This window comes from Engystomops pustulosus, chromosome 1 (assembly GCF_040894005.1).
Source record: "Engystomops pustulosus chromosome 1, aEngPut4.maternal, whole genome shotgun sequence".
Classification (NCBI taxonomy): domain Eukaryota; kingdom Metazoa; phylum Chordata; class Amphibia; order Anura; family Leptodactylidae; genus Engystomops; species Engystomops pustulosus.
In genome coordinates, this window is record NC_092411.1 from 172,138,674 (window position 1) to 172,158,106 (window position 19,433).

Sequence of the window (19,433 nt, forward strand, 5' to 3'; positions counted from 1 at the left end):
AGAGGTTCTATGGATAGAATAAAAATTAGTGGGGAAAGGGGGCATCCCTGTCTTGTCCCGTTCGTTATCTTGAATGGGTATTATAAGGCTCCATTTGCAAAAAACGTGGCTGAGGGAAAGGAATACAAGGCCTGAATTGAGTTCAATATAAAGTCCGCTATACCCATATGTCTAAGTGCCGAGAAGGCGTAGGACCAGTTAATGTGGTCAAGCGCCTTCTCGCATGCAGTGCTAGTAGCAACGCAGGGCACTTTTTTGAATGAATCCAGTTCAAAATATTTATCACTCTCCGAGTGTTATCAGAGGCCTGGCGTCCCTTTATGAAGCCAGTCTGATCATCACTGATCAGGTGGGAGATGCAGGGCATAAGTCTGGCTGCCACTACCGCTGCGTAAATCTTAGTGTCTACATTCAATAATGATATAGGTCTAAAGTTCTGGGGAGTTTCAGGGGGTTTCCCGGGTTTGGGAATCGTTACTATTAGAGCTTTCTGTTTTTCTGTTGGGAGTTTACCCGATTCCGCTTCTGAGTTCATAAAATTAGTAAGGTATTGTGGTAGGAGGGTGGAAAATGCTTTATAGTATTCGTCAATAAAGCCGTCAGGGCCGGGGGCTATCTGTGAGGGCAAGGAATGTATAGCTTTAGTTACCTCGGTTACTGTGAATGGACTGTTTAAGCTATTTTGTTGGGCTGTAGTTAACTGAGCCAAGCCGGCTGACTTGAGAAATATGTTTATCGCTTCTTCGTCAGGTTGAAATGTGAATCTATCTTCTGCAAGATTATATAGTGACGCATAATAATCTTTAAACCTGTCAGCTATGGATTTGGGGGAGTATGGTTTACCTCCATTGGATGGGTTTAGTAGGAAGGGGATTCTAGACTTCTGATGTTTTATGTTTGAGTCTTTGTGCTAGTAACCGACCAGCCTTATTCCCTTGGGAATAGTAAGTAGCTTTAAGTTTTCTTAGACATTTGTCATACTGTGAAATAAGCAGGCTTCTAACTTGTAGGCGTATGGCGGACAGTTTTCCTAACTTATCTTGAGAAGGGTTGTTTTTATTAACTATTCCAGCTTGGTGTAGTTGTTCTGTTAAATTATTTAATTGATCCCTCCTTATTCTATTATCCGTGTGTTCCATCCTCATGAATGTTCCCCGTATAAATATCTTATGAGCATTCCACATTAGAGCATGATCTGAGATGTGTGGGGTAGTAGTGGTAAAATATTCTCTAAGCTCTTTCTCTATTTGCGATCTGTGTTTTATTTGCCAGATAGTATGGATTACACCTCCACATATAAGACGGCCGGTCCTGTATACCTGTATCTATAGTGATGGAAACTGGAGCGTGGTCAGACCACTTAATTAGTCCTAGTTTTGCCTCTTTGACTTGGAGTAGGACCTCTCTGTCTGCTAGTATGAGATCAATTCGACTATAGGAATTTTGTACTACAGAGTGAAAGGAGTAATCCCTTTCTGTTGTGTTGATAATGCGCCACGTGTCAAACATCTCGAAACGCCACAATTCCGCATTTAAAGAATTTTTGCCCATCCTCACTGTGGAAGCGCTGTCCACTTCTGGGTCTGGGGTGGTGTTAAAGTCCCCACAGATGAGGAGTTTCCCCTTTTTATGGGCTGCAATGACCCTCATAACCTTGCGATTTGGCGCATATACAGATGCAACTGTGAATGGTATATTGTTAATAGTGCCAACTATTATCACATATCTACCGTATGGGTCACATATTGTCTCAGTGGTCTGTAGGGCCACAGAGGTTCTCACAGCTATGAAGACACCCCTGCATTTTTTCTGAAAGTGGGAGTGAAAAACGTTTGAAAAAGCTGGGTGGTTAATGCGAAACGCATCCTCTTGCAGAAGATGAGTTTCCTGTACACACAGGATATCACATTTAGTAGCTTTGCCTCCTTCCATAGTTGATTCCTTTTAAATGGGGTATTAAGACCTTTTGCATTAATGCTCATTATCCTAATAGCCATGAGAACCCCCTAGGTAAGATGCTAAACTTCACAGACCACCTCTTATTGTACACATAAATGCTAAGACATACATGGTTATACTCTGTGCAAACATATAAAACCTAAACCAAAACAAACAAGAGCAGAATAGCTCGAATGAATATGAAATCTTGTAATGAGCCACATTATGTGGTTCTATCGGAGTGAATAGGGGAGCAAGAGTCATGTAGTTAGTTAGTCAGTCGTCCTCACCACCATGGAACAATAGTCCTGTTGTTGGAAACTGTGGTCCACTCTTCTTCTATGGGAGCAGGAGGTTGTCCAGATGCAGTTGGAGGTAGAGAGAATTCCAAATTCCATCTTTTCAAGAGTGATTACTACCCGGACAGGGAACCCCCATTTGTACAAGATATTGTTCTCCCGCAAGGCTTTGGTAATGGGTTGTAGTCGCTTGTGGAGTTGGAGAGTTGCCGCGGAGAGGTCAGCAAATATAGAAATTTCATTATATGGCTCTGGGAGGGAGGTCATTTTCCTTGAGGTTTTCATAATTTCTTCCTTGGTCGTATAGAAATGAATTCTTGCCAGGACATCTCTAGGAGTAGATCCGTCTAGGTGTTTCGGCCTTGGTACCTGGTGAGCCCTATCAATAGCCAACTCTTGTGCAGAGATCTCCGGCAAGATGGTTTTAATCAATTTCTGCAGATAGGTTATTAGGTCCGCGGGTTGGATATATTTTAAGATGCCTCTGAATTTGAGGTTATTCCTGCGGGACCTGTCTTCCAAGTCCTGCTATTTTTGCCCGCATGACCTGTAGCTCAGATTCAAGCTCATAATGGACATCGATGAGCTCATTGTGGGAGCTAGCAAAGACCCCAAACTGTGACTCAATATGATCAGTCCTGTCTCCGAGGTCCTGTATCGCTGAGTTGATAGGTTTAAGCATATAATTAAAGTCCTGCTGGAAGGATTTGCGGAGCATAGTTAACATTTCCTTCATGGATGCCTGAGTGACTGCGGACTCCGATGTTGGCAGGGTAGCGAACGGGTCTAAATCCTCTGCAGATGTCAGTGAATGTGGGAGATCATATACCTGCAATGGCGGAGCAGCGTCACCTTGCAGTCGCGGCCTTTGCTTGGCCGGGCTCCGCGCCTGTTGCGATCCGCCTGGAGAGTGACACACCGCAGCGTAGGTAAGTCCTTTGTTTCCCTCTCCTACCTGAGGAGTGCAGGGGGAGGTTGGTCCCGAAGTTCGGGCTGTCGCTGGTGATCTCCGCGCGGAGATGTTCTCTCCTTCTTCTTGTGGCCCGTCCTCATGGCGCGTTGAAGAGCCGGCGCCATTTTGGGTAGCAGCCGATGAGGGAGAAAAATAGAACTCAGTGAGTTTACGGCGTCTCCCCAGGTTCTTTGTCTTCTTAGTCATGGCGAGGGGGGTCTCCGGGTGTTAGGAGATGAATTTGGACCCCAAATTTGCTGTGCGTAGTCGCTGTTTAGTTGGTTGTAGGACGGAGCTGTATCCTCACACGACCATCTCAGACGGCAGCCAAATCACGCCCCCCCATATTTTTATTAATTTAATTTAAACAGTACATAATATATACACCAGGCAGACAGGTTGAAAACAATTAAAGGGGGTAAAGGCAAATTATACCCCCCCAAAAAAACAAACATAAGTAGAACTTACACACCTTGTAATGCCTACAAAAAGTCCACCTATACAGCCCTTACACAACCACTGTCATCAATATATCTATTCAAAATATGAGAAAGTATCAAGCCCCTACCTGAAAAATGGTCACTACATGGTTTTGCCAATAAGATGATATCAAATTACTAAACGTACACGAGGCAACCAATAATATATGCACACAGTAGGCCCGAAAAAAGTGTGTTCTATTACACAATAGGTCATATGTCGCTGCACAAATACCGTGGCCACCAAGAGCTACTAAACTGGAACCAGGTCCAGTTAAACATAATACAACTACTTGCATTCCCGACATATATATATATTTACCAAAGGAAGTGGAAGGGAAAGGGCTTTGAATGTCCCATGCATACTGCCACTAGAGATGGGCGAATCAATTCTAATGATTCTAAATTCGTTAAGAATTTCAGGAAAACTTCAATTTGTCACAAATCCGAAGTTTACAGTGATAAGTGGGAGCGAATTTTGACGTTAGTGTTCATCACTCTATGGATGTATTGTTCCTCACAGTATGGTGGTAGTGTTCATCACTATATGGCAGTAGTGTCCCTCACTGTATGGGGGTAGTGCTCTCACTGTATGGCAAAAGTGTCCCTCACTGTGTGGAGGTAGTGTTCCTCACTGTATGGCGATAGTATTCCTCACTGTATGGCTGTATTCTTCACTGTATGGCGGTAGTATTCCTCATTGTATGGCGATAGTATTCCTCACTGTATGGCGGTAGTGTTCCTCACTGTATGGCGGTAGTGTTCCTCACTGTATGACGGTAGTGTTCTCACTGTATGGCAAAAGTGTCCCTTACTATATGGAGGTAGTGTTCATCACTATATGGCAGTAGTGTCCCTCACTGTATGGGGGTAGTGTCCCTCACTGTATGGCAAAAGTGTCCCTCACTGTGTGGAGGTAGTGTTCCTCACTGTATAGCGATAGTATTCCTCACTGTATGGCTGTATTCTTCACTGTATGGCGGTAGTGTTCTCACTGTATGGCAAAAGTGTCCCTCACTGTATGGAGGTAGTATTCGTCACTGTATGGCGGTAGTGTTCCTCACTGTATGGGGGTAGTGTCCCTCACTGTATGGCGGTAGTGTTCTCACTGTATGGCAAAAGTGTCCCTCACTGTATGGAGGTAGTATTCGTCACTGTATGGAGGTAGTATTCCTCACTGTATGGAGGTAGTATTCCTCACTGTATGGAGGTAGTATTCCTCACTGTATGGAGGTAGTATTCCTCACTGTATGGCGGTAGTGTTCTCACTGTATGGCAAAAGTGTCCCTCACTGTATGGAGGTAGTGTTCCTCACTATATCATTTTAGGGATACCAACTTTGTATAGGTTTTATAATGTTTTCATACATTTACAACAAAAATTAAAACCTCCTGTACAATTTTTTTTTAATTTTAACATCTTCTGGCGCTAATAACTTTTTTATACTTTGGTGTATGGACCTGTGGGTGGTTGTAATTTTTTGCAACTTTTGATGACATTTTCATTGTCACGGGTGCTCCCGCGATCCCTGTCTCGGATCGCGGGCGCATCCGTGCCCCCCCATTTGCCCCCGCTGCAGGCCGGTCTCTGAACTCACCTCTCCCGGCTCCTGCTCTTCCCCGGACTGCCGTGCGCGCGTCCCCGCCTCCTAGGGCGCGCACGCGGCTCCTGACGAAAATTTAAAGGGCCAGCGCACCGCTAATTGGTGCACTGGCTGAACCTCACCTTTAAGAATCCTGCCTCTTCCTGTGTCCCCTGCCGGATCTTTGTGCCTCATAGCCTTGGAGAAAGCTTCCAAGCGAGTATTCCTGCGTTCCTGTGTATTCCTGCGTATTCCTGTATTCCTGTGTTCCTTTGTATTCCTGTGTGTTCCCGCTCCTGAGTCCTGTGTTGCCGTGTTACCTGAGTTCCTCCGTGTTGCTGTGTTCCGTGTGCCTGTGTTCCCGTTCCCACCTGCCTGGACCTCCTGTTGCTGACCCCGGACTTGGACCTGACTTTGCATCTCTGCCGCCTGCCCTGACCCTGTGCCTGGACCTGTCTACGAGATTGTTATCCGCTAAGGTACCTCGACCTCGGCTGCCACCGTGGGCTAGTCACACCTGGGAACGACCTAGTGGTATCCTGCCGCAGCAAGTCCAACCCGCATTGCGGCGGGCTCTGGTGAATACCAGGTGCCGCTAGGCTCCGGTTCCGGGTGTTGGCTAGTTACATCTCCCACGGTGGTCCAGAGGATCCACTGATCCTAACATTCATTGCTATCATTTTAAAGATTGTGCGACCTTTTGATAACTTTATATTGAATTTTTTTAGTTTCGAATCAAATTTTCTATGAAAATTCGGGGAACTGGGTTAAGTCGAATTTTTACTAATTTGGTCATCTCTAATCGCCACAAATCGGGGTTTCTTCAGGGGTAACTGGTGTATATGGTGCCCAAGTATAAATACCTTAGTCTATAATGAGGGTTAATCCCAGCTGTAAGCTGACAATGGTGGTATCCATCTTGATAACCACCAAATTGTGCATACGTATAAAGCAACAACTTCTGGTGTTCGGGCTCCATATCTATAAACAAAATATAAGTATCTCGAACAACTGGATGTGTGATGTGCATGTAGTTAGCTGGCACAAGTTCCGTTATGAACACAATCCCATACTGCTAAACCAAAAATAATGTATGCTCCAAATGGGCCACAACTAACAGTGGACTATACATGTTCCAACACTATACATGTACCAAAACATACTTCTGCGAATAATATATTGTTGTGTTTTTTTTCATTGGTGGGTGTTTGCTCTGCTTGTATCACAGTATGCCATGACAAGAGCTATTATGTTTGAAACACGTAGGAACTGTTTACCACCTATGTAAAGCTTTTTATGAAGAAAGAGTAAAGAATCATGTTTTTAACATGTGCTGCAACCACATTTCCGTTTCTGTTGCTCATATTAAACTAATACTCACCTGTAGCTCCAGAGCGCCCTTGCAACTACCGTCTCTCCTCCTCCTCTTCTCCTGCACTTCATCCATCAGCTACGTCTTCTGTGCAGGGACACAAGCTAGCAATTGATGCCATCACAGCGGCCTGTGTCATACAGAGCGGTGCGGAAAGACAGTTCTGTGCTGCGCCTCTGCCTGTCAGTCAATTGCATCAGTGTCTTAACCAATTCATTACTGAAATGTTTACCCCCTTTCTTTACCAGGCCATTTTTTCCCATTTTTGCAATGGGCCTATTTAACTCCAAATAAGACACATGACTATTTTTTTGTGTGATTAACAAAAGAAAATTGTCTATTTTTTGTTGTGTAAAGTGATTTTGCTGTGCCACAATGGAATAAATGACATGGAACTTATCTGTTGCAGATAAAAAAAATCAGTCTGTATGTAATGTCTGTCACTAGAATGCTACTCTATACTCTGAACCCAATATGCAATTTGTTAACAGACATACCTCTCTGCCAACTATGACCTCTAGTAAAGTCCCAGGCTGCAATGATCAGCTGTAAGCTTGTAATGAAGCTTTTTTGATAATCCTTGTTCACATTACTGCAAAAATTTTTGAAAATCTTATTGACACAGGGACAAAATCTTTTTTTCCTGAAACTACAATGTTACCGGTGGCTCAAAGTTAAATGCCTACCACTTTGGCTTTGGGGAGGGCAATGATGATCTCATAGGGAGGATCTGTTCAGAGCTAAGAGAAACTGCTGTGGGAACAAAGAGAGGGAAGGATTAGCGTTTTGCGTTTTCCTTTGACTACAGCCCCTGTAAAATGGCCATTAGGATGGCTATCAATAAGAACTGGCATCTTGCAACAGGATCCCCAACTTGCAGAGCTCACAAGTTCTAGACCCAAAATATCATTTAGGAGATGTACCATCTTACATGACCAGCTGGTTCGTAGTAGATATTCATACCCCCAGGGCAAGTGGCTTTGGAGGAAGATTAGGAGGGGAATTATAGATGTGGATTGTGCCACTACTATAGGTTTAACAGTATTAAAATGCAGTAATGCCTTCATAACATGCAGATTCACCTTTGTTGTGTATATGGTATGCTGTCCTTGCAAAAGGTACTATATCGGTAAAACAATTAGAGACCTGTTTACCTACTCTACCACTATGGGAAATGTTTGTCATCTTCTGATTGAGCATGTTAGACAGCACCATAATGGGATGAAGATGTGTTGAGATTTGCCGGCATTTAAAAGTTGAATTGTAGCCCAGAAGGAGGGGATTGTTCCCTCAATTTGTTACATTGTGAGATTTAGATGCATTATGAAATTTGGGGTTATGGTTACCTTAGGTCTCAATGACCGTAATGAACTAAATGGAGCAGATTTACTTACCCGGTCCTGTCGCGATCCCGCGGTGCGTTGCCCGGCGTGGATTCAGGTCTGCCGCGATTCACTAAGGCCGTGCGTCCGAGTTCCTGCATCCGTGGCTTCTGCGCAGAGGTCCGCCGGACTTCACCTGCTTCTTCCCGGTGCTTGTAAGTGCGTGTCTTGCGACACATTTCTAAATGTTAAATCCTGCGCGTTGTCTTTCGCGTGCAAGTCGGCGCTGATGCACCAAAATCCCAGGGCAATTTGGCGCAAAGCGGAAAACACCGGGAAACCCGATGAAAATGTACTGTGCGGACCCTTAGTAAATGTGCCCAAATGTGTTTCTCTAATAAAAGTATTGCAGGTTAAGCAATATGTACATACAACCATCAAAAGATGTGTAGGTATTCCTCGTTTGTTGGTTTTAACAATGTGTAAAGAACTGCATCATATATGTTTTAATTTCCCTTGTTTTCCTTCCCTTTTCTTATCCCTTTTCCCTCCTGTAACACAATTTTGTAAGGTCACATACATATATAGCATATCGTAATGTGTGGTATCCATTATGTGTTAGATATTTTGGACCGAATAGAAGGCCACAGGAGCTGAAAGTGGTGAAAGTGTTTTAGCATTGTTAGTTGTGTCCATGGCGGCATGTGCCTGTGCCGATCCCTATATCCAGCGGGGTGCACACATGCACTTCCACTGCCTTGAGAAAGTGCCGTGTGGCACAAAACGGTTCTTAGGCTTTGCGGCTCTGTGTACCTCCCTGTATGTGCTTTTTCATACTCCTTCTTTCTTTGATTGGATTCATGTATGCTCTATGGATTTGAGCACAATTTGCAACAAAGTGAATATTGGTGGCTTCCAACTGCCCTGTCCCATAGGCTATACAATGAAGACCTGCGTATTCTTCTCTGATATTGATTAAAGAGGACCTGTCACCCCCTCAAAAAGACCCCACCAAATATGCCCCCCAAAATCCTCCCCCCGGCCCCTTTCTTTTATGCCAAATATGCCCCCATAACACAATTTTGTAAGGTCACATATATATATAGCACATCAAAATGTGCCGTATCCATTATGTATTAGATATTTTGGACCGAATAGAACGCCACAGAAGCTGAAAGTGGTGAAAGTGTTTTAGCATTGTTAGTTGTGTCCATGGCTGCATGTGCTTGTGCCCATCCCTATATCCAGCAGGGTGCACACATGCACTTCCATTGCCTTGAGAAAGTGCCGTGTGGCACAAAACGACTCTTCGGCTTTGCGGCTCTGTGTACCTCCCTGTATGTGCTTTGTCATACTCCTTCTTTCTTTGATTGTATTCATGTTTGCTCTATGGATTTGAGCATAATTTGCAACAAAGTGAATATTGGTGGCTTCCAACTGCCCTCTCCCATAGGCTATACAGTGAAGACCTGTATATTCTTCTCTGAAATTGATTAAAGAGGACCTGTCACCCCCCAAAAAGACCCCACCAAATATGCCCCCATAATCCTCCCCCAGGCCCTTTCTATTATGCCATTTAAAAAAAAAATTATGTTGGGAAACTTGGTTTTAATCGATCCGACCTCTTACCAAATAATTCTTACAGGTCCCCACTGAAAGTGGTGTGGAGGGGGTGTGTCGTCCGGCCCCCTCATAAAAAGGGCCGACTGCAGTGGACAGGATCCGAGGATCCGACTTCTTATTTGGTAAGAGGTCGGATTGATTAAGACCAAGTTTCCCAACATAATTTTTTTAAAAATGGCATAAATAGAAAGGGGTTGGGGGGAGGATTAGCAGGGGCATATATGGTGGGGTCTGTGTGGGGGGGTGTCAGGTCCTCTTTAAATGCCTACCACTGTGACATATAAAGCTATGCAGTGGTAGGCAAGTGGTTAAAGACATTGTTGTAATTGATTTTCCTATTGGTACAGACTTGCCAGCTTTTTGCAAGTCTGTACTATAGGTGATACGCCCCCTCAGGGCTCCACAATCTGCCACCTGAAGCGGGAGTCCTCCTCATGACAGATGCAGGCCTGAACACATGTGAAACTTTATCCTGCATTCTCTATATCTTTTTCTTTAAGCAAACAAGAGATCTAATAAATCATTTTTCTGTGCAAAATGGAATTCTGTGAAAAGAATTTCACTGTATAGTGATAAATGTTAGAGTGTTGTTGTAGTGGCCCAGAGAAGTGACATGGAATGATAACTAAGCACATGCATATCATGATCTATACAACATGATGAAAGATTGCTATTGCTAGATGTTACATAGTGACAAAATCCATTTAAACCATGAATCTTGACACATTTTGACTTCTTAAATTCATCCATCATTGTAATTGTAATGAAAGGAGCATTTGGTAGAAAAATTATAGACAAATATAGCATATAAATTAAAAGCATAAAACAGTAATCAAATTTTAGTCTGTACTTACATCAATGTTGCATGATCGATATCTTTTCCTCTCTCCTAAACAATATTTACCCCCAATGGTTGGCCTAAAATACAATTAAGAAATATAAATTGTTTAGTCTTGCTTCTATGGTGCAGTTGATATATGAGTAACTTTAAAGTATTTTAAAAAATAACTGTTGTTTAAAAAATTTTGGTACATGAAAATCTTAATATAGGAAAAGAATATTTAACATAGGAATTTAAAGCACGGTGCGGCAGGAGGCGACTTCCACCGTGCAGTACTATTACACCAAGACTATGGCACTGGCTCAGAGCAGACCCGATGCTATAAACTCCGCTTTGACCCCCTCCACGGACATCCCCAATTGGACAGAAATACATATACTGGTGTTAACCCTTCACATGCCTTGGCTAAACATGCCTAAGGTGCTTCTGCATCCTTCTCACCCTCCTACTAACAGAGGGATCCTTTTGCTCCAATGGCAGCCCCAGGGTCAGATAAAGGACCCAAGAGCTGCCAGATGCCAGTGCCTGCTGGATCCTACTTCTGTCAGGAAGGCAATGGTAACTGTTAGCGCATGTAAAGTTAAAAAGTTATAACCACATCAAGTAACATGTCAAACGTGTCAGGAAGGTGCAAAATGGCCAAGTCATTAATGAATTATTCAAAGGAAAATGTCTGGTAAACTCTGCCAGAAGTTTATGTTCTCCTGCCAGATTCATGTTCAGTGAAGATAGATTTTACTTCATATGTCTAAAGAAGGAGGGAAGGTGGTCTGCTAGGAAGTACAAAGACATTATCAGCTCTACCAACACCTTTTTTGCCTGTTTGAAAAATCTCTTCAGGCCACAACGGAGGATGTAGTGTGGCAGAAGAAGAAAAAGTGGAGGAACATGTGCCAGGCAAGTCCACACAAGACTTCCCACTGACACCCACGTTGCCCACATACTCAACAGTGCCGAATATTAGAGGGCAACCCTGCTGGATCAACGCTGCAAGGATAGTGTAGCATCCTTTACTCTTTACTCCTTTACTTTACTTTACTTTTGTCTCAAGCTCTAGCTTGAGACAAAAATAAGGGAGTACAAGTGCACTTTGGTGCACTTATACTGGCAGAGTTCCCATCAGACATTGAGAGCTTTGTGGAGGAACAAAAGCCACTTCCCACAAGGCTCGTAGGTTAGGTTCCCACACTATAGGTCTGCCACTCGACTGTCCAGCCAGGGAACAGTTTTGGACCAGAAATATAAGGATGAGGAAGAGGAGTCAGGTGACACTGAGAGCAGCTCACGGTAGCATGGCTGTATTTAAGCTTGGACAAGCGATCAGAGTATCACTTGTTCAAGCCAACCTGTTGGGAAAAAAAACTGTAAATAAAAGTATAAAAAAAATAAACATAAAGTGAAAGTCCCCTAAATACCAACATTACACACACATATATAATAAAGTACAAAAAAAACACAAAATCACAAAAAAACACATATTTGGTATTACAGCATCCATGACAATATGTACATTAAATCCAATACATTATTGAACCCACTTGGTGAATGCCAAAAGTATTAATTAAATAATTAAATTAAAATCAAATCTCTTTAAAAAATGTTCTTAAAAGTGATAAGAAAACATTATGGGGCACATTTACTTACCTGTCCAAGTTGCGATCGCCGATGATGATGCACTGTGCCGTGATCCGCGTAGATCCTACGCCCGATATCCTGCATGTGTCGCTCCATGCTCAGGTCCGCCGGAGTTCGCCTTCTTCTTCCCGATGCATGTAAGTGCTTGGCTTGCGACACAAATTTGAATGTTAAATCCCGCGCTTAGTCCATATCCGTCTGATCGTCCGACGGCCCACCCCCTGATTTGTGTTGCATGAAAGCCGCTGCAACTGCGACACAATCCGATCGCGTGTGACACAGTCGGGAAACCCGACGAAAATGCGGCCGCGGGACCCTTAGTAAATAAGCCCCTATGTGTGCCAATATTGTACCACTAAAAAGAACAACTCATCACACAAAAAATAAGCCCTTAACCAGCCCTGTCAACTGAAAAAATACTAATGTTGTGCCTCTGAAAACATGACAATGCTATAATATGTGCAATGTTCTTTATTTTAGTTTTTCTTCAGTAAAATTGGACAAATTGGCAAAAAAAATTTTTATAGCCCTAAAAAGGTGACAGTGCAAATCTGCTGTCAATGGTGCTCTTTCCTTTCAATGTCCTGGTGTTTGCCAATACACTAGTTTATCAGCAAGTATGGGGTATTGGCATACTCGTGAGTTATTGGTTATCAAACTTTGTGGAGCATACATTGTGAATGTGTAAAATGTATAAATATATTTATCTAGCGAACCAAGCGCACACTTGCTTGCTTCAGAAATGTGTTGTCAGAGAATAGGGTATAATATTACGTTCATCAGAAAATGCTTTTGCCAGAGAATAGCGCACACTAATGCTTGCATCAGAAAAGTGTTGTTGTCAGAGCATAGGGCACATTTTGTTATCCAATAATGGTTGCTATCATTGCTATTCTTAACAGTTTAAAATGGTGTGCACAATATAATATAGCTGTGATAACGTACCTTGGGCTATCACAATGTCGGAGTGATGAAGATACTCCTCCTCCACAGGTTCTGCTGCATTCACCCCAAGATGACCACGGGCCCCAGGCTCCATCCACGCCTTCAGGACGAGTCCCAAATGGAACACACTCCCTCTTATAACACCACTGTAGACATAGTTTGACCATCATATATTTTATATTTCTTAACTGTTTATTGCATACATTTCCTGTCTGGCTAGAGAAGATGCTGTAAGCTGCATTCACATCAATTTTTTTGCAATCGTTCAGCATATACACAATGAAAGCGCCAGGTTTATAAGTTGAACATGTCCATAGACTTATAGACGCTGGCATACTTTTTTCATCCATCTGCTCAATATACATTTCATTAAGCAACAAACACTAGATGAAAAAGTTCAGGAGTGCATTTTCATCCTGCTTCCTACTGAAATCTCAGCAGAGGCCATTACAAGCAATGGGTGACATCATATGCTTTGGGTGTTTCCCTAGTGATCTAACTGGACAGTTATGTCCCTCGAGAGTCAAAATGAAAATTGGCAGCAGAAAATCTCAGTCTGCTGCCGATTTTCAGTGTATCTTACACTTAAACAGAGGATGTCTCCCACATAGGGAAAAGCAAGATGTGAATGTAGCCTTACAATTTATTATCTATGAAGCATCTATGAAGCTATCTTTCTGGACATACCTGAAATAAAAACATACTTTTGAGATTTTAGCTAATGTGAAATTAAGGTTTTACCCCTTTTTCTATTGTGTTTGTTTGGCAGATGGTACCCTCGGCAGCAGGGATGCTGTTGGTGATGCAACGACTGGTTTTACTTAAACACCAAAGTTCACTGCAGACTTCCTAAAAAACAAATCCAATATGGTTGTATATCCTAGAAGCAAAAGCATGTGCCAGAAGTTTACATAGACTGTACAGTATAAAAGAGGAGACATAGGAAAGTTTTTCTCAGTATCTGAAATGAAATGAAAAAAAATTCACATTTTAAATCAATTATATCGATTATATTTGGAAAATGCCTGAATAAACAAGAGCAATTTTTTGACTTTCTGCCTATTTCAAAAGTTTACATAAACTAAGATTACTATGGGTTTAAACTATGTGGATAGCCCAAATGAAGATGTCATATCTTTGGAAGCTTCTGAATATGGTTTATGGGCCACATTTCAGTAAATAAGAGACACACCTGTGGATGCATTTGAAGGCACACCTGAAACACATTGGGGCTCATTTATTAAAGGTTGGACTGTGTACGTTCTTCATAGCTAAAATGGCATGCACAGGTATTTAAGAAGTTTGTGCACTGTGGTTGTGGTGCACGCAACCCTTTTGTGGCACAGCTGCGCTGGCCTTCATGCAACACAAACTGCTGGCACAGGTATTTAAGAAGTGCCGAGACACATTTCTGGTGTTCCCGACACAATTGTGGCACACACAGCACTTTGTGTCGCACAATGCATTATACACAATACAACACAAATTTCTGCACTGAAATGGGCTGTGTAGTGCTCAGTCGGACCGTGGGCTACATTTATCATGCAACTCGACTCATAGGAGGGGAGGAGCTGCTGCTCTCTGCTCACAGAGGTGTGGTCATGTGCTCTTTGTGTTAGCAGAGCTCATTGGGGCACATTTACTAAGGGTCCGCACGATGCATTTTTGTCAGGTTTCCCGACTATTTCCGATTTGCACCGCTTTTAAGTGGAGTTTTTGGCGCACACCATCAGATTTTGGTGCAACTTGCATGCGACACAAATCGGGGGGGGGGGCGTGGCCGTCAGACAACCCGACTGATTCGGACAAACCGCAGGATTTACAATTTAAATTGTGTCGCAAGACAATGCACTCATATACACTGGGAAGAAGAAGGTGAACTCCGGCGGAGCTCGGCGAGAAATCGACAGATGCAGGAAAATGGATGCACGATCTTGAAGAATTCATCCTCGTTGGAGAACGCACCATGGGGACAGGACCAGGTAAGTAAATCTTCCCCATTGTGTTCAGTGTTGTGGATACAGATATCTCCTACACAGTAGTGAGATATAAGATATGCCCTGTTCCCTATCAGTTCCTCCATCACTGTGTGTGATTCTATAGAACTTTCTCTGTCTGTACCCCCTCCCCCACCTAATACTCGCTCTGACTCGCTCTGTGCAGAGAAGCTATTAACTCTTAGTGATCACACAAAACAAACTATGCACTTCATGTAACTGTTTTACTTATGATGTTTACCACTTATTACATGTTCCATGCTCTTCCATGTAATGAAAGCTAATGGGCTAGTCACCCTATACATGCTGTATGTACACTATGCAGTGTTCTGTGGATTAATTTATAGGACTATCACTGCATTTGCTGCTTAATTACTTTGATACAGAATACAAGGCATCATGGGATCTGTGGTCAAAGAAAATTGGACTCATCTTCAAGGCAGGTACAGGAAGATGTTAGTCTCCGCCATCTTCACCTCTCGTGAGAAAGATTTTTGTCAAAGATTTTAGAAACAAAGAATGCCATAACTTTGGAAAGTAAAGGGTGTTCAACGCAATATAGGCATTGTTCTGTTGGTTTTTAGAGAGGGAATCACAAGTATTTTGTAAAATCATTATAACTTTGCAGTAACACTTTAATGTTTGCAAATGCACACAGGAACAAAGACCTTAAATTTTGGAGACATGTCCTGTGGATTATCTAAATTAAAATTGAACGGTTTGGTCATAATGACCCTCATAACATTTGGATAAAAAAGGGAGGAGCATCATTTTGTGGGGTTGTTTTGCTGCAGAAGGGACTCGTCTACTTCACAAAATATAAGGCATCCAGAAGAACGAACAATTGTGGTGCACGTTATTCATAAATCTGGCGCACCCTGCACTAAACCTTTTTTTTTGGTGCCCTTTTGACATAGAGAGCCGACAGACACTGCATGATAAATGTGGTACACAGTCCAACTATGCAGCGTAATGCCCCTTCAATGCAGAATTTTGTGTCGCATTGGGGATAGTGCAATACAAACATGGTGCGGACATTTTATAAATACATGTGCCAGCAGTTTTCACTAAAAAGAACGTGAAAAGTTAGGCATACAACTGGTCAGGTTGTCCAATTCCAAACATGCTGTCCTGTATCATTTGAAAGTCCTTGGTGTTCTGACAAAAGACCTTCAGTGCTGGCACAAACATGTGACTCATCAAATGCTTCAGATCAGCACAGGCAATCCTTTGGCGGGGCATGAGGGGCACAGGTGAGCCTGCGACCCATGATATGGGTTGCGGGGGCACCCGTGAAACTATGTGTAAGCCACCGAGCACAATTCAGGCGGTATCACATCATTGACCGACACTAATTTTGGGTATGATAGATGATGTATAAGACTGTATTTATTTTTGGCCTTTTTGGGTACCACTCCTAACGGGGCACCACTAAATCCGCCACTGATGGGTTGTGAAATGGACCAGCCATCTGCCCCAACTCTACCGACTGCAGGTTACGCACTATAAATGGGACTACATGCATTGGCAGGGGGATCCTAAAACCCTCTCTAAAACCCTTTTCCAAAATGGCCACCTCTGCTTTCAGATACCTACTCAGAAAGGGGGCCATCACAGGAAGACTTCCCGGCGTCATTCTCTTGATTAGAACCCTCTACTTTCTTCCCTTTTCTCTTCCCAAAGCATTTTGCCACCCCGTGGGATGTCCCCGTACATTCTGAACCCGGCATGCTTGAATTTACAAATAGCTCCGTATTTACATTGGCCATTGTTGAATAACCAAAAGAGGCCAGATTTATCTCCGGTTGACTTCTCCCCAGTCCCGTGGACTCCTCCTGTGGCGGGAGCCTGAACCCCTAATGGTGGTTCTAGGTCCAGCGTCCAAAGGGTCCCCGGATGGGCTCTAGTGTGGGGGGCCGAATCGGGGCTCAATATCTCTGGAAGCCTCAACCACCTGGCAGTCTGGCCGTTTCCTGTGGCCTTCCACTCCCCGCTGCTGCGCTGACCTGCAGCCCCTCTCCGTTTTCCACAGCAGCTATTTCTCTGTGGACCCGATCTCCTTCGGCGCCAGCCATTGCCACTCATAGCTGCTCCAGGAGCGCTGACACATTTAGCACTCCGGAGCTGCCCCCGCTCCTGTGTGACGATCTTCTCATGGTGGTAAAGGTTTCCAAAATGGCGCCTGTCACAGTGGGCGCACTACCTTTCCTTCCTCCCCTTAGTAACTATCCTGCCTCCTGGCATCTAACTCCACCCTCCATGCCTCGTCATGCTGGCTTCCCCCTCCCGTCTGATTTGTGTCCGGCCTCCACTGTAGTTAGTAAATTTGACAAATTTTAACTTGCTGTAGCTTGACATAAGAAAAATTTTTTCTGTGCATTGATTTCATGGTGTACATCAGACCATTATTAAAATTCCTGTACTTTTCCATTGCTTAGTAGAATTTATTGCAACATCTCTATGATTTTTATTATGTGTGGATTTTCCTTTTACTGTATTATCACTGTATTATCCCCTTACTATGATACCACTCACTTGGGAGTTTTCTGACGGACTTTGCACGATCTAGGTGTAAACTGCTTGCAAAGATATTTAAGAAGTGTCTGCACCACAAATGTGTCACACGCGACTGTTTTGTGGTGCAGCTGCACTAGGCATCATGCGACACAAATAAGGCGGTGTTCCAGCCCTATGTTAAAAGTGCACCACAAAAAGTCGGGCCAGCGCAGTCGGGCCAGTGCAGGGAAGGGACAGATTCATGATTTCTGGCGCACGTTCTTAATGAATCTGGCGCACCGAGCATTACACGCAGGCAGAGCACTTTTAGTGCAGTCTCCCACATGCGTAGTAAATGTGCCCCACTGTGTGCAATATCTAAGCACCTTTATAGAGAACCTGTCAGGCAAGGTAACCACCCAAAAATAAATATAATTTTATAAACTGCCATTAGAAAGAATTGCCCCTATGTTTACAAAGCAGTATGCAAATGACCATGAAATGGGTCAAATGAGTCTTTATCATATTCAGCAGTCCAGCTTATTCATGAGTGGGAGGCACAGCCACACCCCCCAGTGCTTAACTGACAGCCTGTGCAATGATGTGATACTTCTGGTTCTGTGCTTCCTGGTTCTGCAGCCATGCCTCCTGCAGCCTGTGTATGAGATACTCCTATACACATGGCTGCATCCTGTAGCAGTTGTAACAGCCTGCATGATGTTACTCCTACACTACTTGTGTAGCTGATGTCTGAGTCTCTCACAGGCAGCAGATAAACCACAATGCTTTACTATACATTACACACTGCTATTCTTTAATCTTTTTATGCTCTTTTTTTCAATAAACAAAAGCTTCAAATGAGCTATGCAAATGAGCCTGAGGGGCTACAGGCTCTATTAATACCTTTGGAGCCCAGAACCCCTCAGTCCCATTTGCATAATATTTAAAGCCTTTTATTTAAAAAAAAACATAAAAAGCTAAAAGTAGAGCAGATTCTGCATGATGGGGGCACACACCTGTATGTGTGTTTACTTGGTTTACAATTCTTCATCCTGGTGATAGATGTCCTTTAAATTAGCTCCTGAAAGTGATATGTTGAAGTCATGTTCAACGTTTTGCTTATATGGCTCCAAGATTACTAGTTATATACCTGCTGTTGGCCACCAATGTGTGGGGTGTGATGGTCCAGTTGGCGTAATAAATATGATAGAATTATCTGATACATACTGCAATGAAGAGGCCAAGCCAAGCAAGTGTCAGCCCCAGATATTTGATAATAACTAATCTCATATTCATAGTCTATCCAAATTCAAGGAATTACATAAAAATGTGTTAAAATCCTGCATTAACATAACATGTGGTCAAATCCGATTCTAGTGTTCAAAATAGACAAAATAGGAAGGGACTCTACCCCGTATTTACACTGGCGGGATTTAATTCCATGCTGAAAACGGCATTGATCATCAGCGTCATAGGCTTGTCCTGGAGCTTGTGTGGGATAAATGAAATCTTGACGCGGTGGAGCATTATTCAAACAGACACCTAATCCAGAACTGTAAGGAAAAAAAACTACATTACCATCCAGAATACAACAAAACATCACACATACATGTATAACAAACCAGTGACTAGGTGGGATTATGAACATCATGAATACTTCATGTAGCTTCTTAGATGTTACGAACTAAAAGATTTTTACATTTAAATATTGCATAATTGAAAAAAAATCTTTTGAAATGCTTTTTACATTTAGGGACAGAGAAGAGAGATCCTGGATGTGCTTGAACTTGTGTTTTGTCATTTACATGATATTTACATTTGTATGAACTCTTGGTCAGGAGATATATTGTGATATATCTCAACTTCTACTGACAATAATAACCACTTTATGTATTCATTAATAGTCTGTTGGATAGCTTACATATTAATTCCCTCCAGATCTTTATCATCCT

The 19,433-nt window shown here is 42.9% G+C and overlaps 1 protein-coding gene across 5 annotated transcripts in view; it reads right to left on the reverse strand.

The window, feature by feature from the left end:
- Positions 1 to 19,433, reverse strand: part of ADAMTS10 (ADAM metallopeptidase with thrombospondin type 1 motif 10) — a 296,280-nt gene that overhangs the window by 102,473 nt on the left and 174,374 nt on the right. For all 5 annotated transcript variants that reach the window (XM_072113884.1, XM_072113881.1, XM_072113882.1 and 2 more), the window contains 4 exons: positions 18,893 to 19,034; positions 13,730 to 13,837; positions 12,989 to 13,134; positions 10,422 to 10,485 (listed from right to left, as the gene is read on the reverse strand). In XM_072113884.1, coding sequence (XP_071969985.1) covers positions 10,422 to 10,485; positions 12,989 to 13,134; positions 13,730 to 13,837; positions 18,893 to 19,034 — 460 coding nt within the window. The remainder of the gene's footprint in view (positions 1 to 10,421; positions 10,486 to 12,988; positions 13,135 to 13,729; positions 13,838 to 18,892; positions 19,035 to 19,433) is intronic.